A 23,569-nucleotide genomic window follows, 5' to 3' on the forward strand; every position below is an offset into this window, starting at 1 on the left:
TCTCTGAGTCAAGGTTTTGAATCAGTGTCACCTGAGTCACATGAGCTGACAGTAAGTAGAGTGTGGGGCTCTGCAGGTGAGAATGTGGGGGCTGTAACAAGTGGAGAGAATGGATGCAGGGTAGGCAGAAATAACAGATAATCACTCTCACAATGAAGGACCCTTTGGGGATGATAGAGTTGAAAATTTTCACCTACAGGTGAAAAACTTAAGTCGTAGGAAGGGAAAGCCCAAATGTAAATATATTGGAAACTTTATAATTAAATAATAGTTAAATATTATTGAGACCCAAGGTAGGTCGTCAATTAATAAAACATTTATATCTTGGCAAAGAATCATTAAAAATACATAAATATATCAAATATTTTAACTCAAAATCCATCCATACACACACACACACACACACACACACACACTCACTTGCCAATCTTCTGGTGTATGATCATGAAATTTTTTCCAAATATGCATCACCCATTTGGCCTCCCTGTTATAATCTTGAAAAAAAGTCAACTATAATAAAATTCAGTTTTGTGGTCTTTAAAGTGAAATAAAAACTTGAGGGTAGTTGACTAGTAGTTAAGTGCAGTATGTTTCTAGTGCTTATTATTTCCTTTAAAAATTTCCACCAAATTTAGCCCACAACTAACAGTTACAAACTTACCAAATCTTTCCAAGGAACTCAAATGTATCTTCTTTGAAATAGCATCTCTCATTCTCTTTTCCTCTCTCTGCACTCACTTCATTGGTTTATATGATTTTCATTACATGAAATAATTATGGTAATATATATTACTGCAGTAAATACATTTAGAATCAAAAATAGCTATTCCTGAGAGCTAAAAATTAAACTGGTGGGACATACTAGGGATCCGATTATTAACGGGGAGTGTTCAGGGTACTGGGGACATCAGACAGCATATCATGCAAACAGAATGGATACATTCTTTTTGGTTTACATATTCACTGGTTAGGAAATGATTGGTGGTCAGTTAAGCAAAGCCCATTAAGAAAGCATGTATCCTCTGGGAAGCCATCTGGCCCAAGACTCTTGTATCTTGGGAGATTTCTGATTACTGATTCAATTTCTTTGCTGATTATGAATCTGTTCAAATTTTCTCTTTCTGTTTCAGTTTTGGTAGTTTGACACAAACACACACACACACACACACACACACAGGAATATTACTCAGCCATCAAAAAAGAATAAAATCTTGCCATTTGCTATGATGTGGATGCAGCTACAATGTATTGTGCTAAGTGAGATAAGTCAATCAGAGAAAGACAAATACTATATTATTTCACTCATATGTATAATTTAAGAAACAAAACATGAACATATGGGAAGGGGGGAATAGAAGGGAGGGAAACAAGAGACTCTTAACAGTAGAGAACAAATAGAGGGTTGATGGAGGGAAGTGGGTGGGAGATGGGCTAAATGGATGGTGGATGTTAAGAAGGGCATTGTTGTGATGAGCACTGGGTGTTGTATGTAAGTGATGAATCACTCAATTCTCCTTCTGAAGCCAATATTGGGCTGTATGTTAACTAAAAATTTAAATAAATAAAAAAAAAGAAAAAAAGAAAAATCTTCCTAAAAAAAAAAAAAAAAAGAAAAGTAAAGGAAAAGAAAGCGTCTATCCTATGAGACAGGAAAACGCATGGCCCAAAACCTGGGACTTTATACACATAAAGTGAATTGTTCTCAGCTCTCCTTAGTTACTTTCAATTGAGATTTCTCTGTTTACATTTCTTACCACTTGCTCAAGGCCAACAATGTCTAATTTAAACAACACAAGATAAAAAATGAGATGGTGTTTTTCTTCACATGCCCATTCTTGTCACACCCGTCATCTGCTCACCGTCTCTCTCTGTCTGTTCTATGAGTAGAAACAGTACAGTTCAGAAAGGAAGTGCCCACGGAGTGTCTAAGACAAACAGCCTTACCTGTGCCTTCCTACTTTCTGAGGAGTCAGGGCTGAGGCTTCCCTTGTGTATTTGGAACATTCCAGCAAGTCACCTAATTAAGCCACAGGGCCAGTGCTGCCCAGATAGTCTCTCCAAACTTGAAAAAAAGGCAAGACATACAAAGAACGCAAGAGGTGCAAGATGGATAATCTCAAGAAAGCCATGAGCGGTAGGCACTGCCCTTAAGATTCATATTCTAGTTATAAGTGCCACAGGTGAGCCTGGTGTGTTTGGTGCTCTCAGGAAAGGGGGCATGTAGTACATTTTAGACTTGGGAGCAATGAGTTTGCTTTTGCAGGGTAGACTAACTCTGAGAAAAGCAGGAAGTCTTTTGAAAATACTAATGATTTGATCTGTCTTGAAGAAAAAGTTATTTTCCAGAGAAGTAAGAAATAGGGAAATGGGAAACTTTGGTGGATTTTAAGCACTGAAAGAATCTGTTATGGATATGAGCCAGGAATCTAGAGTAGGCTACAGAGGCTTGAGCCACCGACCTGCACCCACATTCTCCCAATCTTTGTTTGGACCTGTATTGTGTCCTGGTCTCTCTTCCTCCTTTGTATCTCCATAATTTGCAAGCTGGTTTAGGGGGAAAATGTAAAATTATTCTAATATGATATTTTCTTGTTTATACTTTTTTAAATCACCTGTCACTTCTAAATTAAGTAGGCAACTAATGAGAGCAAGGACCTGGTCTAGACTGTCACTTGCTATATCTCACTGTTTAGGTTGGTGCCTGATACCCTGCTAGAGTTTACCAGTATTTATAAAAGATTCAATAAACCAATTGTCATGACACTGAACATGCAAAACTCTCATTGCTCTCTTATTAAACCAGTTATAGCTCTAAAAGGCATATGCATTGCTCAGAAATAGCACTGTGGTTTAAGGCAATGTTTTCTTTCTTGTCATTTTCTGCCATTCACCTACAAAACCTTGTGATATGTGTGGAACATTCTAGGTAATCAAGGAAGGCTAAAGTAGGACACATCTAAATTGGAGCCAGAAATATTTTAGTTTAGCTCTTCATAGCTTTGATCTCCAGTTTTAGGAAAAATAAAGAATTCATTTCAGTCTTGAATTAAAAAAGCATGAAATAACCAACTTTTTATGCCAGGTCCAGAGCATTTTTTGTCTCTCCTACATAGATTGCAGATTTAATTCAGGAACCAAGCTGTTCCACAGACACATTTGAAAACATCACCAATAGTCAGAGCCATTATAGTTAGCTTTGAAAATCCACCCTTCATTACACTAGCTCCCTAATGTTAATGATTATAGCAGAGATGAAAAGATACTGGTCTACAATCCCTGTTGACTATAATTAGAGGCTGCCTTGGACAGCCTATTCTCAGAGAAGCAGAGCACTTTGTAGGGCAAAGAGTTGAAAGCAACATGGACATTTTTTGCTCTGAGGACTTGTTGGGGACTGGAAAGGATGACAGAAAATCCTAGTTAATGGGGCAACAGAAAAGAGGAAAATGCCAGAGATCCCTTGGCTCATCAGACAATTCAGAGACACTGAAAATTACAGAAGTGTTTTGGCTCAGGAGCTGGAGGAGAGCTGCCAAGTTGTGGAGACGTTCTCCAGATATCCTGTGAGTGTTGGGCAGCGATCAGGGCCATGGCCGACCTTTCCCGGGCACAATTCCTATCAACATCAAATTGAAAGGGGGAAGAACAACACACTTGGCTAGCAAACACAGAAGCCCTTTCTTCTATAAATGGAGAATAAATACAGATAGAAGATAAAAGAAGATGAGCACTACTCTCAAAGAGGCCACGTGCTTGCTAGCAATTTTGCCTAAAGCAATTTATTGTTAATTATTCATGCAGATTGAGAAAAGACCAGCCAAAAATTCAGATCTTTGCTGAACATGTTCAAAATATAAATCTAAAGAAAAGAAACATGTTGATTATTGATTGCCTTTTTCCTGTTTGGATTTGTACATACAACATTACAAAACACAAAGATACAGGGATATAGGAGTATTATAAATATTTGGAGGATGTTCCACGACAGTAGAAATCAATATGGGATATTTATCAAAAAGAAAAAAGAAACATTAGACAGGAGAGGAAAACTTATTTGCTGATACAGAATATTCTCCATTTTATTAGTTTCATTTGGGATATTTCATAGCTTGCTTTACAAACCTTAGTGCAAGCAAATGCATTTCTTTTTGCACTTCTTTAGGAGTGTGTCACTATAAATGCACAGCGACAATCTTGATGTCTCATCTCCTAAGTGAGCAAATCTAGTCTGTTCTATGTAGCAATGCACATAGACAATATGGCAAGACATAAGCCACACACACCAGCCAAGAGAGAGAGAGAGAGAGAGAGAGAGAGAGAGAGAGAGAGAGAAAATCCTCATTTTTATCTGGTTAGGAGCAGAGAGTTTTGTATAAAGAGTTGCTGCCCTATCGTGTTCCAATGTTAACAATCTCTCTCTCTCAATTCATTGTTTGGAACAACCCCTCCCCAAAAGAGAGATATAGATATAAATGACATAGATATAGATATTGATATAGATACAAATGTAGATATAGATATGTTTTTTCCAGATCTAGGATGTTGTTTTGTGTTTGATTTAAGAGCTTTGCATATCACCCCTCTCCCCACCCAAAAAAGAGAACTTTGTGTATCCCTAAATACACAGCAGGAAATTTTTTTTCAAGAATTTATAAAAACTTCAAGATACTTAATAATTTCCATAAATATCATGAAACTGGAGCTAGTAACCATGGAGTATAGGCATCCATGTCATGCGGCATCTACAGCCAAGGAAGAAAGGACCTCACTCATTCCTTGCTTGCTTTCATTCTCACCTGACTCTTACACTTCACTTCTCTATAACATCACCTGAGTGAACATTCTAACCACCTTTGATCACATTCTACTTTCCAGACACTGCCCAGACTTTCAGAATAAAGAACACTTTCCTTAGCATAATTTCAAGACCCTTCATTATCCAACTCTGCCCTGTTTCCCTGCCATATTTTATGGCAGGATGTCAGGTGGTCTGTGATTCCTCCACCCATCTCAGCATCCAAACACTTAAAAATGTGGTTGAGTATCTGCCATATGCAGGCCAAGGGGTACTAGTGCTGGGGGCACAATGCAGGGCATACATAACAGATATGTTTCTAGACAGAGACAAGTAAAGAGATGCTACAATGGTAGGGGTCATGAAGGACGCCGCAGAAGCAACAGAAAGGGTGTCTAACCCAAACCTGGCTGAGATGGAATGGTCACATGTAGCTTCCAAGGAAAATTAATGTCTGAGCAAAGTCCTAAAGGACAGAATTAGGAGTTAATTAGGCCAATAGTGCAGTGACTAGAACTCTAGGAGAGAAAAGACTTGTCCCAATGCCCTGTAAGTGGGAACGTTTTTAAAGAACCATAAGGATTTCAGGATTTCAGGGTTGTGCTGTAGAATGAATTATTTACTGTTATCGCAGCATGCCCTGCTCCTTCACTCTTCTGTTTCTGTCCCTGGGTTGGGGGTGGATGGTGTTCTTCGCCTCACCTGCTTGATACATTTCAAGTCATGACTTTAGCTCCTCTCAGGAGTATCCCCAACTGCAACACCACCACTCAGAGAAACTTCCACAGTATCTCCTTTGTACCCTGTGGTATCGATTCCATATTGCATTTACAGTGTTTCTCATGTTACCCAGTCAATGGCTATTTTTGACACCTTCTCTCAGCTCTGTATGCCTTGAAAGTAAGGATTTTGTCCTCATCTTGTTTTCAACTCTCAGAACAGAGCAAGACATATGGTGGATACTCAAAATTTTTAGTAAAAAGGAGTAGAGATAGTTAAAATGTTATCTTTTATTTTTGCAACCCATCTGCAAATGCATTGGTCTGTGTTGTAAGATAAGCAATCTTCTCAGGACACGTACTGGGGAATGAAATGAATTCAAAGCCTCCCAATGAACACATGGGTGACTCATGGGATCTTTATCTCCCCCAGATAACACAGAAAGGCAACAGTGACTGAACCACAACCTGGCTTGTTTATAAAGGTCTCCATAGACCATGCAGGCTTCTGGGGAGAATAATTAATTATACTGGAGTGGAGACAGAATAGAAAGAAATGCAAATATTTGATCCCTTTTTTTTTTTTTTTTTTTTTTTTTTTTTTTTAAATTTTTTTTTTTTTTCCAACGTTTTTTATTTACTTTTGGGACAGAGAGAGACAGAGCATGAACGGGGGAGGGGCAGAGAGAGAGGGAGACACAGAATCGGAAACAGGCTCCAGGCTCCGAGCCATCAGCCCAGAGCCTGATGCGGGGCTCGAACTCACAGACCGCGAGATCGTGACCTGGCTGAAGTCGGACGCTTAACCGACTGCGCCACCCAGGCGCCCATTTGATCCCTTTTTGAGTGAGAGGATAGAGGCTTTTTTAATGTGCAAAGCAAGCATGTTTTAGGGAATCTTTAGAGACATGGTCCATCAGAAAAGAAACACAAAGCAGGATACCAGTGGAGGAGTTCCTTTTCTTCACAGTATCTTCTTTTCAAAAGAAGACTTTTCTTTTCAAATTAAAGGAGAACATAAATTGTAATCAGCAACTTCTGTTAGATCAGAAGGATACCAATAAACACCCTCTCCTCCTTCTTCCTCTTGAAGACTCTTTGTAGCAGCAAGGAAGGCAAAGGAAAAGAAAGAGGCAATGATTTAGGAAGGCAAGAGAAAGAGAGTGAGAACAAAAGAGACCGATGAAGGCAAGGTGATGTTGGTGCCTGAGAGAGGTGGTGTGCAGTGAGATCCTGGGGGCTGGAAGACACTCCACGAAGTAACAAAGAAAAGAATCCCCAGAGTTATTCTTCTGTAGAAGTAATGGATACATTGCAAAGGGAAAATATTCTTTCAGAAAAATGCAGTTCCCTTATGTACACTTGGATTATGTCATTATTTCACTTATTAATGGTGATGCTCTTCTCTCAGAAAGCTCTGGTGCCATAATAAAAAAAAGTGAGAATTTTGATATTATAAAAACACATGATCTCTTCAAAAGAGGACTATCAATGAAAAGCACAGACCAGATATATGGCCTAATGTGCATTTCATGGCTACAAGTTTGAAATTACACTGCACACATTATGTAAAAACACCAAACCTTCAAAAAGACACCTGACTGAGCCATCCTGCATGGCACAAACCAGTCTCTTATCATATTTTACAATGGTTAAAACCCATACCTTCAACTGTTGCTCGCTTGGGCTGGATGGTGATGGCTCCTTCTGCAATATCTTCATGCTGGTGCAGTGGGTTTATTTTGGAACCCCAGCTGTCTGATCCCACCCAAAGAAAATGGCCTACTTGGTCAGCTCTTTTGGCTGCTGCAAGGATCTGCCTATGAAAAAACAGGAAAAGTTATATTAATGATAAGGAACAGCTGCTGAACGTATATATATCAATTAGGAATCAAGCAGAAGGAAAGCAAGCTACCAGTTCTCAAAAAGTAAGTAATCAATGGCAAAAAAGAAGTATGTCAAAGGATTTATATCCCTGCATATATAAAGAAATTTTATAAACTACTAAGAAAAATGATCATAACAGCTTGAAGAAAATAGGCAAGAAACAGTAAAAGACAAATGACAAAAGGAGAAATATAAATAACCCGTAAGCTGGAGATACATATTCACATACATTAGAAAGGAAGGAAACGTAAAATAGGGTAAGATATCACACTTGCTTCTCATGTTGACCAAAAGATTTGTTTTGTTTTGTGAATCTGGGCAAGGGGCTGGAGAAATGAGAGTTTGCATTCACTGCTGGTGGTCTATATAATTTCTGGAAAGCACCATGTCAATCTAAATTAAGGGTCTTAAATTATTCATTAAAATGAACAAGTATGCCATGCTTGAAAATTTTACAGCCCAGTTTTATAAATAAAAATGCTATATAAATGGGGCACTTGAGTGGCTCAGTCAGTTAAGTGTCTCAGCTCAGGTCATGATCTCACCATTCCTGAGTCCAAGCCCCGTGTCGGGCTCTGTGCTGAAAGCTCAGAGCCTGAGTCTGTTTCGGATTCTGTGTCTCCCTCTCTCTCTCTCTCTGCCCCTCCCCTGCTTGTGCTGTGTCTCTGTATCTCTCTCAAAAATAAACATTTAAAATTTATATATATATAACAAGGGCAACAAAGCAAATAAAACAAAATGAAAAATAATCATTCATGGTACAGTTATTATAATATATTTTTGGAAGAAAGAAGAGGTGGATAAGGTGATTGCATTTGTAGAACAGAGGAAGCTACAACTAAGAGTCCTCTGGTGGGTCATACCACAGGAGAAATGATTTGTTTGTTTCTCAAGACTTGGAGGTACCAAGTGTCACATAGGTACATGGCCAAATTCTTTTTCTTCTTGGCAGAAAATGGAATGGTAATTTTCTATTAAAACTATAAGGTATAGGTTCTGATATTGTAAACATCCAAATACCAGAAAGTTATGAATGAGAAATGGTGAATTAAACCTGTTAATTATAAGTTAAATTTATCACTAAGTATTAAAATGGTAAGACTCTGTAAGAAATTTACACTTCTGTGGGGGGCCGGGCCCCGGTGCCAGGCTGAGACCGGTCGAGCAATGTTTCCCGTTGATTCAAGCTAACCCGGTGGTTCCCCCTCCCATTCATGTGGGAGGCCGGCCAGGCGCCAGGCTGAGACCGGGTTGAGCAACATTCCCTGTTGACTCAAGCCAACCCGGTGGTTCCCCCTCCCATTCCCCCACTTTCAAGGGCATACGAAAGCCTTGTCAAGGCTGAGAAAGTTAGTTCCTGAAGCCTGTGGTCTGCAGGTGTTGGCAGTAATGCTACCTCCCTTTTTCTACCCCGAGTCAGATAGAAACAAACATGGGAATTGTGTTTTGCTAGCAATCTTATCAACAAGGTCTTGTTGTGACCCATCTAGAAAATGCACAAGAAACACAGAACTAAATGTTTTGGTTGGCAGCGATTATGTGAAACCTGTTTATTCTTAGAATGGCCTGACCCATAAGAGTCTGGATATAAAAGATTGTGTACAGCAACAATAAAGCCGTCACTTGGGCCATCAGCCCAGGGGACCCTCCTGTTCCCAAACTTTCTCTTCTCTCTTTTTCTTGCATTCCCCTACCCTCAGGACCCTGACCTCGGTGTTTGTCGCGCCGGTCGCGACACACTTCTGCCTACAGAATGCAGAAAACTAAGAGAGTGTCTCCCCTGGGAGAAAACAGCTTTTCTCAAAAAATCTGGACCACCCTAGAAGAATAATTCTATATACTGCCATAGAGAGACCCTCTAATGGAATGGCAACTTGGATGTCTGACCAGACCACTCAGAGCCCTTTTAGGTGATATGCACTGCCCATGTATCAAGAACTCTTTGGTCTTTCTCTCAAATGGGAACTTCCAGAAATCACCCATAGTTGCAGAAAATTTCCAATGTAAACTAGAAACCAAATAAGTTAACAAAAAAAGGAAACTGATGTATAGTGGGGCAGAGAAACATATAGAAATGAACAAAAACAAATATATTTAAATAAGAATTATCATATCTTCTGTAATCAAGAACGAGATAACATAGAAAATAGAAACAAACAATGGGAAATAGCTCTTAGTTATTAAAATATGAAATATGTTAGAAGAGAAAAAAAAAGAGTGAAGAAAATTATCCAGAAAGCAAAACAACAAAAAGGTAGAACACATTTCAGAAAATATAAGAGTCTTAAAGAATGAATCTAGGGACACATATATTCAGCTAATAAAACTTCCAGAACAAATATACAGGGACAACAGAGTGAATTTTGTAACAATATATTTTTAATGAAGAAGAGACCAAGAAATTGATAATATGAATTTCCAAATTTAAAAGATTCACTCAGCAAAATAATGGGGAAAAATCAAGCATGTCACACAATTTAAGATTTCTGGGGAAAAAAATTAAAATATCCTAAAAGCTTCCAAAAGAAGATCAGGACACAGGGAGAAAAATAAGAAGCAGAGTATCACCAACCCCTTAATAGCAAAAACAATCAAACAAAAAAAAAAAACAAGCAAACAAAAGATGATGGATAGTGGAGCAATGCCTTCCAAATTCTGAGAACAAAAAATTTTATAATCTGGAATTCTAATATTTAACACACAAAGAATCCCAGTACTAACAGAATTAGCATATATGTCCACTAGAACTTACAGACTTTTCCACCCAAAATTAGAACCCCAAACTCCCTGCAAGTTACAAGTCCTACAACTCATTAGCCACCATAGCTATTGGCTGAAAATCATTTATGCGCCTGGTATCATGTAATTAAAAATAAGTCTGAAGGCACCTGGATGGCTTGGACAGCTGAGATTCCAACTTTAGCTCAGATCATGATCTTGGGGTTCATGAGTTTGAGCCCCACATCGAGCTTACTGCTGTCAAGACTGTCAGCTCTGAGCCCACTTCAGAGCCTGCTTCAGATCCTCTGTCCCCCTGTCTCTGCCTCTCCCCAGCTTGCATGCTCTTAAAAATAAATAAACACTTAAACAAACAAACAAAAAAACAAACATGAAGCTATGCCTAACCGTTCCAACTACTAAGTAAATATGGAGAATGAGAACATTTTTTAGGCATGCAACACAAAATGTTTTCCTTGAATTTAGCCTTTACTAGAAAGTTTTGAAGAGCATGCTCCAGCAAAATGAGGAAAGAAACCATAAACATAAATGAGTGACAGGGAAAAATTTCTTACCATGATATAGATTGGTCCAGAATAAAACAGGAAGATGGATATTTGAGAAGGTAAGTGTCCAGGAAAAAAAAAATGGAACTCATGGATTATCTTTCACATGAATATATGGAAACAGATGTGAGACATAGGACATTAGTAAGAAAAAGCAAGTAAAAAATCATCATACGAATATTTTGAAAAACTAAACCTTTTACCCAAAAAAATCATATCATAGAAAAAAGATCTGATGCTGTGGTATATGATATTTATATAATCATAATAAAGCACGTACTCGTTTCTGTTAAATGAAAATCTTATAGGATAACGTTGAGAGAATAGGGAGGGTACAAGTGAGCCAAATTCTACCTAACATAAGAGGAATTAATAGATAGTATTCAAATTTAATAATTCCAAAATTGTGTTATTGGCACATTATGCAGATAAGACAGGAAGAAATAGCTGAAAGAATTAAAATAACTGCTCAAAAAGAGCTTAACCAAAGAGTCTGAAGGGACTGGACATTGATGTTTGTATCAAAGTGTTTCACTTATATTTTAATTTTTATAGGTGTTTTTCATTTTAATAAAAATAAACACAATCAATCATTTGTACTCTTGACCTAGAGATACTATTTCTACTAATCTATGCAAAGGAAATGTCAAATACACTGTCAAAAATGTATGTTCGTTACTGCAGACAACCTAAAGGTAGAACAATAGGGGACTGTCTAAACAAACAAGAGTGCATCCAAAGGATGGATTAAAAAGTAATTAAGAATATGCTTCATTAGAAAAAAAAGTGAATATAATTAGCTTTCCACAAGCACTTTTTAAAAAAAGAAAAATCAATGAATAAAAACTGCAATAGGTTATTCAAGTCATATATAATAAAAGCTGGCTAAACTTTGCCAGTGTATGCATATATATACATAGTTAGAAGTACAGGGTCATCTGAGAGCACAGAAAAATAAGGATACTGTTAAAAACATATTGTTAACCTAACAGTCCACTGAGAAGGTGTTGCTGAGGTTGAAGACAGTGCAAATGCAAAGGTGGGCAGAAGCCAAGTAAAACAAGGAAGAAAAGACAAAACTAAAAAAATGCAAAAAGTAGATGTTCACTTTAATACAAATGTAAAACTGTGAGCTTATTTATTAAGATAACTAAGAGTAAACTATTTAAAAATACTTATGGTTAAAAGTGAAATGTGAATTACAAACAGTGGAAGATAAAAAGTGAGAAATTCTTTTGGGGAAAATCTGTATGTTTGGGAACAAGTGATGGTAAACATTAAACCAGAATTTTATTCTATCTCTGATTATTGGGATTTCACGTTTTATAGAGATTATTTAAAATCATTGCTTGTGATTAGTTTCTCTAACTTTAATCTTTTCTAGATAATCAGGGCAAAGTAAACTTAAAGATTCCTTTTAATAAAGAGCAACAACAGCAAAAAACTTTACCATGTTTTTCACTGGATGTACAATAGTTATGTATTACTTTTATAATCAGAAAAAAAAGTGTTTCAGAAAAAGGATCCACTATTGTCTAAAATCAAATTATTAGTGGCCTTGACTTACTGAGCATTTGTCTTAGCTTTAAAATCTAGATATTACTATCTTCTCACTGCTATTCTCTAACAAAGTATTTGAAGTTAATGTTCTAAGAAATCTCAAAATTTCCCATTAACAGTGTAAATCTTCTGAAAAAAGAAATAACATAATATTGTGAGTTAACAGTACTCTTCAGACATTAGTATATTTGAGATCATGTTTTAGAAGAAACATAAATGCACTTAAATTTTATTACTGCGCTCGAGAACTATTTCTGCTATCACTGCTATGGATCACAGTATACAATAATATTCAGCACACAAACCCCATAACAAAAAGAACGAGCATAATTATTGAGTGGATTGTATGCATTTTTACAGCCCAAATTAAAACCACACATTACCTACAAGTCAAGAGTATCATGATGAATTTTGCATGACATATACTATGTATTTAGAAATAAACACAAAGCCACACCTCATCAATATATTACATACTTTGAAAATGTGTAAAATAATGTATGAAAAAGATTTATGAGACAATTAAGAAAGAGATAAATAGAGATGAGAGAAATAAGCAAAAATAAAACAAAAGAGTAATATTATGAAAACAAAATCTTTCAAGTAACTACCATACAAAGTGTAGAAGAAAATGGCCTAGGAGCAACATATTAGAACTTTGTAAGGAGAGAAGTAATACATTTAAGGGATGGCCAGAAATAGTTTCATGGAGAAGGGCATATTTGAGACAGACTTTAAAAATGGACAATTTCAACAGGTAGAGAAGGAGAGAAACAAAAAACACCATGAAAGAAAGAAAGAAAGAAAGAAAGAAAGAAAGAAAGAAAGAAAGAAGACAAAACAAAACACCATGGGGAGAAGCAATTAGAACTGCTAGAGGACCAGAGCCATGCATTTTGGGGATAGAAGTGGATGAGTGGGGATGAGGTCTAAATGTTAAATTAGGACCACGTTTTAAAGCATTGTGAAGTTCACATAGAGAAGCTTATCTTTAAATTAATAAATAGTGTGCATTAGCATAGTGAGTTCACTCATTCATTTATTTGGTACCATTTCTTGAGCATTTACTATCTGCCAAACACCATGAGAGGGACTGAAGTACAGAAGGAAGTCCAAAGAGGTATCACCTCTGCCTCTACAGTGCTTACAGACTAGTGGAGAAGATGGACACTAAACAAATGATCAAGCGATGCAAAATAACATTAGTGACATAAATTATGAAGAATTTGCGAAAGGTGCATCGTTCAGAGACATCTTCCCTCAGAAAGCCACACTAAATATGGCACTGGAATGAAAAACTGAGGAAGGAAAAAAAAACATTCTAGGCGGGTAGAAGGGAACACACCAAGACCAGGGAGTGAGGAAACACAAAACATGAAGGAGCAGGGAATGAAATAAGACTAGAAAGGTGGGACGAGGCTGGATAAACAGAAAAAGAGCTTAAAAGGATTTTCATTTTATTGATGGGAGAACTGAGGCCTCAGAAATTGGGAAGCAGGATGGGGGGTGAGTGACAGTGGGGAGGCTTCCCAAGGTGACACAGTGGTCATTAGTTGCAAAATACCTCAGGGATCTCAATTTCAAGTTTACTATGCTTTACATTTAATAATCCTGCCACCCTAGGTCAGAGCTTAATACTGGGAAAGTGATAGATGGATTCAGAAACAACACTTAGGGTGTGTGTGTAGGGGAGAGGCACAAAATCGGAAGGCTGACAATGATGACAGTGAAGTAATCCAAGCAGGATGCAGTAATGTGCTGAGCCCTTAAACCTCACTCTGAATGAAAGATACTCACCTTCAAATTAAATGGTGTATTTTGAATTCTAAGACAGAGACTAAATAATTCCATCCAGTTCTTTCACACCAGTGGAGATATACACCAGCACAACCTCTTTGGAAAACAACATTCATATTGGAATAGATCTTTGTCCTGGAAACTTCTTTTCTAGGTATTTATGTTGAAAACACTTATAAGATAGGGGTGCCTGAGTGGCTCAGTCAGTTAAGCATCTGACTTCGGCTCAGGTCATGATCTCATGGTTCATGTGTTTGAGCCCCACGTCAGGCTCTGTGCTGACAGCTCAGAGCCTGGAGCCTGCTTCATGGATTCTGTGTCTTTCTCTCTGCCCCTCCCCCACTTGTACTCTGTCTCTGTCTCTCTCTCTCTCAAAAATAAATAAAATATTAAAAAAACACTTATAAGATAAATACATAAAATAATATAACTGCATTTATATATTTGTGTTATATTATTACATATCTATCTATTGCATAAAATGCATATATTAATAATCTGTATTTGCATATTTATATTTGCATGCACAGATTTGTGGAAAAGGAAGTTTATTGCAGCATTACTTATAATTACAAAAGTCTGCAAATGTCAATCAATAAGGGAGCATTTATATAGATTATAGTATGGGTATAAGATAAAATTCTGCACAGCTATTAGAAAGACTGGATAGACAGGTACTTATATTCATAGACATCCATGATAAAATAGTGAGGAAAAGCTAGCAGGGAATACAACAAGATGTACACACAGTATGCCACCGTCGTATAAAAATATAGACTATCTCTAGAAGAGTATACAAGAAACTGGTCACTAGCCACTGCAGCTGAAAAAGAGAACCTGTTAGCTGGGGGGAGGTGGCAGGATGAATGGAACCTTTTTATAAACCTAGATTTTTAAAATATTTTAAGCAAGTGTAATTACTATTTATTCTAAATAAATAAATATTCTGGACCAAGGTGGTAGTGGTCAGAGAAGAAATCAAGGCACATTTGTGTCTTAGAAACATATTCCAGATCCACATAAGAGTGAAAACATGTGGTATCTGTCTTTCTCTGTGTGACTTATTTCCTTAGCATAACACTCTCCAATTCCATCCACATTGCTACAAAAGGCCATATTTCATTCTTTCTCATTGCCAAATAGTATTCCATTGTGTATATAAACCACAATTTCTTTATCCATTCATCATTTGGTGGACATTTAGGCTCTTTCCATAATTTGGCTATTGTTGACAGCTATTTGGCTATTATTGGCTGCTATAAACACTGGGGTACAAGTGCCCCCATGCTTTGAGGAGGGCACCTGTTGGGATGAGCACTGGGTGTTGCACGGAAACCAATTTGACAATAAAGTTCATATTAAAAAAAAAAAGACAAATTGAAGATAATAAAAAAAAAGAAAGAAACATATTCCGGACACATTATGTTCTAGAAACAAAGGTTAGCTCTACATAGCTTGGCCAAGAATGCAGGAATGAGGAAAACAAGCAAGATTCCAATCAGATTTTTTACTCCAAGAAGAATCAAGATAAGAAGGGGAAGAAGTGGACTGGAGATGTGGAGGTGGACAAGCTTGGTTTGGAACATATTGAGTCTAAAGCGGTAGTAATATAGCCAGAATTATAAGACGTTTTCTCTTTTACATTAAGAGGAACAATTCTTTGGATAAAAGTCTGTTACATTTGGGTATATTTTTAATAAAAGAACCTCTGAAAGGTCCAGTGGTTTTCTCTTTTTACAAGTAATTGAATACATTTATTTTGCTAACAGAGGGGAAGACATGACAGGAACACACTGCTGCTTCCGTGGTTGGCTATCACTACGTGTGTAGGGGAGAGAGCACGTACAGACTTCCCCACTATGTAATTATAGATTTGCTTCTGTGCTATCTTTTCCCCTGTCTCTGCCAGTATCCTGATCCTTCTGTCTCCAAAAGTTGCAGCATGCATATTAATGAATTACACCAGTCATCCTTACTTTATATCCTCATCGTTGGCAAAAATCACGACGGCCCTGGAGTTGGGGGTGTCCAGGAGCTGTTTGATAATTCTATCAAAGTCAATGGTTCTGTCTTTGCGCTCTTGGGGGATTCTCACAGACTGTGCAATGCAGAGCCCACCTGTTTAAGAAAAGAAAGCAGAGTGTCAATAAAGTTCCCTCAGAGATACCAAAGGAACCAGGGTAAGTAGCTGAGGAGGAGGGAATTTTGATTTCTGAGTACATAGCACTTCCTTGGTGATGCTGCTGAATGAGGATGGCTGCAGGTATTATGTGAAGTCCTGAGCTGTTGTTCATAATAGGTGCATCCTCCATGATATTGCACAGCCTGATTTTCTTAGTACTGCACTTAAGAATGCCCAGGAACACCATTGATACTGATCCTGGGGAGACAGATTTAGGTTGACAAAATGGGTGGAGGAAGGTCTTTAAAATGAATGTGATACACTACAAGAAAACTAAAATCAATAAACTACAATAAAAATGTACTGAAACAGTTAAAGCTCAGGTCAATTTTTGTGACTTTCCTGGTGTTTGCATTCCAATGTTTTTTTTTTTTTCTTTCACTTTCATATCTATCCCAACTTTTAAAGGTCAGCCAATGGAATAAATCTAAAAATAAAACAGCACCATGAAAAACACCAACTACTATAAATCACAGTAACAAACATTTATTGACCAGATAATATGTACTCAACCCTCAAATATGTGTTTTTATATATGTTATCCCATCTTAAAAACTTTATAAGGTAGTTGGTATAATGTATTTTTTGTTAGAAAGAAAGGATATTAAATTAAAAAATAGATTTGTTTATTCAGATTTGTCAGAGCTGTTATGATATTAATTGTCATGAATTTCAAGATGGAAATATGCAGCAGTTTACTAAGCAATTGATGTACTCCTCATGACCCCACCTCTTGGTTAGTAGTAATTCCTGGATATAGTACTTTATAAAACACACTTTAAGAAAGGCTGGTATAGGGGTGCCTGGGTGGCTCAGTCAGTAAAGCGGTTGACTTTGGCTCAGGTCATGATCTCACAGTTCATGAATTCAAGCCCCACCTCGGGCTCTGTGCTGACAGCTCAGATCCTGGAACCTGCTTCAGATTCTGTGTCTTCCTCTCTCTCTGTGCCTCCCCTGCTCATGCTCTATCTCTCTCTCTTTCAAAATACATAAACAAACAAACATTGAAAAAATTTAAAAAAAAAAGAAAAAGAAAGCTTGGTATATGGGGCACCTGGGTGGCTCAGTTAGTTAAGTGTCTGACTCTTGGTCTTAGGTCAGGTACAATCTCATGGTTTCATGAGTTTGACCCCTGCATTGGGCTCACACTGGCAGCACAGAGCCCCCTCTCTCTCTCTGTCCCTCCTGTCTCTCCTGCACTCATGCTGTCTCTGTATCTCACAAAAATAAATAAATAAACTTTAAAAAAAGAAAAAGAAAAGAAGGGCTGGTATAGGTGAAAGGGGTAGAGAGAATATTTGTAGGAAAGGCATCAAAGGCCATCCAATGGGCAGAAGACCTAGAGGTGAAGAGGAAAAACTTGTTCTTGTAATGTGATTGGGAGATATCTATCATTAAGCTTACATCCTGAGTATGGACAACTGAGTGGATGATACTAGGCTTCCACAAACATAACAAATATGAAACCTCATCCAAAACTGAACCTCCATTACACTTTCATCCTAATCAGTGTTAGTTCTCTATAAGTGGCTCTTAATTTTCAGTGTGCACAAGATCACCGATAGTCCGTTTTCAAAATGTAGAGTTTCAACAACACCATCAACCAACTTGACCTAATTGACATTTATAGAACAATCGAGAGGACAAGAGAACAGTATACATTCTTTTCAAGTGTAAGTGGAACATTTGTTAAGCTAGACTATATTCTGGTCCATTAAAAAACAAGAACAAAACAAATTTAAAAGCATAGAAATCATACAATGTTATCAGACCTAACAGAATTAAACTAGAAACTAATAACACTTGGAAATTAAACAACACACTTCTAAATAATCCATGGGTCAAAGAGGAAATGTCAAGTGACATTTTAAAATATTTAAGACTAAATGAAAATAAAAGTAGAACATATCAAAATGTATAGATTTCAACTAAAGTGGTATTTAGGAGATAATTTGTAATCATCAAATGCTTATGTGAGAAAAGAGCAAATATTGAAAATAGCAACTGAAGCCTCTTTTTAAGGAATAAGGTGGGAAATGGCTAAATAACTGTCCCCCCCAAAAAAGCAGAAAGACATAATAAAAGAGCAAAATCAATTAAACTGAAATCAGACAAAAATAAGAGAAAATTTAAAAAAACAAAAAAAAATCTGCTTATTTGGGAACATTCATAAAATTGGTAAATCTCTAGTCAAAGCTGACCAAAAGAAATAAGTCAAAAATTATTCATATCAGGAATAAAAGAGGGGCTAACCTTATTGATTGATCCCACAGGTAGCAAAAGGTAGTAAGGGAATATTATAAACAATATACTTTTGCCAATAAATTTATCAAATTAAATGAAATGGATGACTTCCTTGAAAGACACAAACTATCAAAACTGAATGCGGGATATATAATCTGAATAGTTCTAAATATATTAAAGATACCAAATTCATACACACACACACACACAAACTTCCAAAAAAGAAAGATCCCGCCTCACATAGTTTCATTGATAAAGTCTATCAAACAGTTAAGGAAGAAATAAAACATGATCTATACACTCTTTTACTGAAAAGAGAAGAGGAGAGAAAATAACTCATTTCATAAGGTCAGTATTATCCTCATACCCAAACCAGATGAAGATATCATTTTTAAAAAGACTAATACCATTCATGAACATACTTGCAAAACTTCTAAAAAAACTACTAAACAAATAAATCCAGCAATTTATAAAAAATAGTAATATATCATAAACAAGTGGATTTCATCCAAGGATTGCAATGCTGATTCATTATTTGAAAATCAAGTATTATAATTTATATATGATCAGATTAAATAAGATAAACCATATATGATCACCTTCATATATGTGGAAAAAGCACCAAACAAAATTCAATATACATTCATGATAAAACTACGATCAGATGAGAACTTCCTGACTAATAACAGGCATCTACTAAAGGCCTACAACAAGCATCATGCTTAATAGTAAGAAATTACAAGGCAAATTTTTCTTCTCTTAACACTCTTATTCAACATTGAACTGGATGTCCTTGTCAGAGAAATAAATGGAGAAAAAAGAAAAGAAACAAAAGGCATACAGTTTGCAAATGAAAAACTAAAATTGTCTCTATTTGCAGATGACATAACTGTCTAGGTAGAATCTTCTAGAACTAAAAGGTGAGTTAAGCTAAGTTGTGGGACAGAAATTCAAAATACTAAGGTCATATATATACAGATCAGCAATGAACAATTATAATTTTAAACTAAAATAATGTCATTAACAATATAATAAAAAACGTGGTGCTCATGTATAAATCTAAAAAAAAATATGTACAGGAGCTATATTCTGAAAATGATGAAACATGGCTGAAAGAATTTAAAAAAATTAAATAAACTCTCCCCAATTTTATCTATAGATTCATTGCAATTTTATTCAAAATCTCAGCAACCTTTTAAAATACAGTAAAACCTTGGTTTGTGAGCATAATTCATTCCTGAAGCATGCTTTTAGTCCAAAGCACTTGTATATCAAAGCGAATTTCAAGAACCATTGGCTCAGTTGTGATCATGTGACATTTGGCATCACATGCTACTCATATTGCAAGACATCGCCCATTTATCAAGTTAAAATTTATTAGAAATGTGTGCTTGTCTTGCAGAACACTTGTAGAACAAGTTACTCTCAATCCAAGGTTTCACTGTATATATCAATAGCTAATTCTAACAGTTATACAGAAAGTCAAAGGAACTAGAATAGTCAAAACAACTGAAAAAGAGGAACAAAACTGGTGAACTTTCCAAATTCAAGACTTACTATCAATCCCAAGCTACAGTAATCAAGATGGTGGGGGGTTGGAAAAAAAACAGACACTTAGATCAGTGGAACAGAAAAGAGGTCCAGAAACAGATCAATACAAATACAGTCAAGTGATTGTTGGCAAAGATGCGAAGGCAATCAGTGGAGAAAGGTACTCTTTTAAGCAAATGATGCTGAAACAAAAAGATATTCATGCACAGAAATAATGACTCGACATATACTTCATACTTCATATAAAAATTAACTTTAGGGGCACCTGGATGGCTCAGTTGATTAAGCATCCAACTCTTGATTTTGGCTCAGGTCATGATCTCACAGTTTCATGAGTTCTGGCCCCATGTTGGGCTCTGTGCTTACAGCACAGAGTCTTCTTGGGATTTTCTCTCTTCCTCCCTCTCTCTGCCCCTCCCCTGCTCACTGGTGTGTGCACTTTCTATCTCAAAATAAGTAAATAAATAAACTTTAAAAATTAACTTCAAATGGATTATAGACCTAAGTCTAAAATATGAAACTAAAAAAACTTTCAGACTGAGACAAAGGGAAATCTGTAATGACCTTAGGTTTTGCAAAGAGTTTTCAGGTATGACAGTAAAACCCCAAACTGTAAAGACCAAAATTGATAAATCAAATTTTATGCAACCTTAAAACTTTTGTTCTATGAAAGACAGTATTAAGAAAATGACAGTTCAAGCTGGAGACTGGGAGATAATCATATATCTTACAAAGGATTTATATCTACAATACATAAAGTACTGAAACTCAGCAATAAAAAAAGAAAACTCAAAATGGGCATAAAATCTGCATAGACACACACACAAAATAGATGGTAAATAATCACAGGAAAAGATCAGTTATTAGGGAAATGCTAATTGAAACCACAATGATATAATGCTACAATACCTATTAAAACAGTTTTCAAAAAATCCAGCAATATCAAATTCTGGAGAAGATGCAAAGCATAGGAATGTCTGCTCATTGTTGGCATGAATGTACAATGGTACAGCCACTTTGGAAACCAGTTTGACATCACAAAATGTTAAATGTAGAGGTAACCTATCAAGCAGCAGTCAGTTCCAATCCTAGGGATTTATCCAGATGAATCAAAAGCTTGTGCTCACACAAATGTGCACACAAATGTTTACAGCCACTATATTCATAATCACTAAAACTAGAAACAACTAAGACATCTGTCAACTGGTGAATAGATCAACAAACTGGTACATCCATACAACTGAATCCTGCTCAGTAACAGAAAGGAACTGCTGATTCGTGGATGAGCATGAATAAATTTTAAAAGCATTTTTCTAAGTCAAAGAAGCCAAACTGAAAAGACTACATATTGTATAATTCTGTTCATATTGCATTCCAGAGAAAGCAAAACTGTAGGGGTGGAAAACAGATCCATGGATGCCAAGGGTTGAGAGGAGGTGTTGAGTACAAAGGGAGCCCACAAGGGAATTTGGGGGTAATGGAAATGTTCTGATGGTACTGTGGTAGGAGACACATGATTCCACACACTTGTCAAAACCCTAAGAGCAACACACCACAATAATGCAAAATTTAAAAGATCAGGTTTTATCAGGGAATCCTAGAATGGAATGCAACTGTGACAAATTAATCTAATGGCATTACTAATATCTGAGGCAATTTTACTGATGGAGATGTGTAGAAAATAAGTTGATGTAAATAAACAACTTTTAAAAACTGCACTTTGACTGGAAAGTCTAAAGCTAGAGTAAAAGAACTGAATATAAAATGGTACTCTGATTTGTGTAGTTTTCACAAGGATATGAGTTAGCAATTCTGGAACTGCTGTCCATATTTGAGTTGGGTTGAACAAAACAGTAAATTAATTATAGATAATGGCAGATAGGTTTTACACTGTTGAAGAATTTATGCATAAGCAGAAAAGGCAGGCTAGAATGAACCATGTGATGCCAGAAAGGGTCAGAAATATCAGCATAAACTCATGTTTTAGAGAGGGAGAGATATGCTTGTATACATGGGTTAGTATACATACATATGTATCCTAGCACCATCCACTGAGAAAGCCTCGAAGCAATGACATACCAGAGCAAACAGCCCTCTTACTACACAGGTGTTGGTTTGGAAATATCATCTTTCAGAAAAAAGAAACAGAACTCTTTGAAGAGATGGCTGATTCTAAGGCTGGGGCAGGGCACATACAAAATGAGGCTGTGGTCAGGAATTAAGAAATACACAAAGGCAAAAAAAAAATATGGGGTTACGTCAACAGGACACAAAAGCAACCTAAAAATGTGCCCAGTGATCAAAGCTCGAACAATATTAACAAACTAAGGAACAATGGTATTAAATAATTATCCAAAGACTACAGTACACACTTACAAACCAATACTGAAATAAAAAAAGACTAAATAAGTAAATAAGAAAGAAGGAATGAATTTTCTGTACAGAACAATTCCAAGTAATAAATGTAGAAGGAATGAGAGAAATGGAATATCACCATTAGAACATTATAGTAATAATTGTTGCACATCAGAGTCACTGATAGATGCTAAAGTTAGTGTGGGAAACTATAAGGAGACACTGAACATTTATACAGCTTAAAAGCATTTCCCTCAAAATATTTGCTAATTACTCTAGTGGTCTGAACACATGCCTATAACTTCTTTGACACTATTCCTTTGAGTTAAGGCTGTACTTAGTGACTTGCTTCTAAAGAATATATAAAAGGAGAAAGCGTAACTTAGGAGTGGAGAAACCTGGCAGACACTGCTTTAACTGGATCACTAAGTGAACATCATTACTGATAAGTCATGTGGATTTCATGTGCCCTCTGATAGGATGTGATGTTAAGGGCACCCCATTTGTGTTTCATTCTTCCCCTAAATCCATAACCTTCATCTAATCATGAGAAAATATTATAAAAATCCAAAGTGAAGGACATTCTACAAAATACCTGACGTGGGCTCTTTGAAACTGTAAAGGTCAAGAAGTCAGACTGAGAAACTGAAAACCGGATTGGATCCTGGAACAGAAGGACACTCATGTAAAAACTAGTGGAATCTGAATAAAATCTGTATTGAAGTAGTATTTTTCCATTGTTAATTTCTCAGTTTTGATACATGCATACTGGCTGTTTATATATGTATACTTCTATCTACCTACCTATCACCTACTTAGGTAATCTACCTAGCCCAGATCTTACCTCCAATGAATGCTTATTTAGTCAGCAGTAAAGCAGGCCCAGGAGTCTGAATTTCTAACAATAATCCTTAGGTATTAGTTCACTGGGAGGACTTGATAAAATACTCATTTCTGGCCCCACCTCAAGAGAATCTTGCTCAGTGGGATTAGTAAAGCTTGTGAATTTGCATTTCTAACAACTTCCCAAGGGATTCTGTGTTGCTGGTCTAAGGACCACACTTGGAGACCATTGCTCTAACTGATATGTATGCAGGTGGCTATGGGAGCATATTTTCAGAAGTATTCACTTGGGCTCTCCAAACTGACTGTACCCAGCTCAGGTGGAAGTACCATATTTGCATACATATTTTAG

General features: G+C 36.5%; 1 protein-coding gene across 4 annotated transcripts in view; it reads right to left on the reverse strand.

The window, feature by feature from the left end:
- Window positions 1-23,569, reverse strand: part of GRM7 (glutamate metabotropic receptor 7) — an 898,633-nt gene that overhangs the window by 431,639 nt on the left and 443,425 nt on the right. For all 4 annotated transcript variants that reach the window (XM_058726145.1, XM_058726142.1, XM_058726143.1 and 1 more), the window contains exons 3-4: window positions 16,019-16,160; window positions 7,180-7,334 (exon numbers count right to left, since the gene is read on the reverse strand). In XM_058726145.1, the coding sequence (XP_058582128.1) occupies window positions 7,180-7,334; window positions 16,019-16,160 (297 nt within the window). The remainder of the gene's footprint in view (window positions 1-7,179; window positions 7,335-16,018; window positions 16,161-23,569) is intronic.

This window comes from Neofelis nebulosa, chromosome 4 (assembly GCF_028018385.1).
Source record: "Neofelis nebulosa isolate mNeoNeb1 chromosome 4, mNeoNeb1.pri, whole genome shotgun sequence".
Classification (NCBI taxonomy): Eukaryota; Metazoa; Chordata; class Mammalia; order Carnivora; family Felidae; genus Neofelis; species Neofelis nebulosa.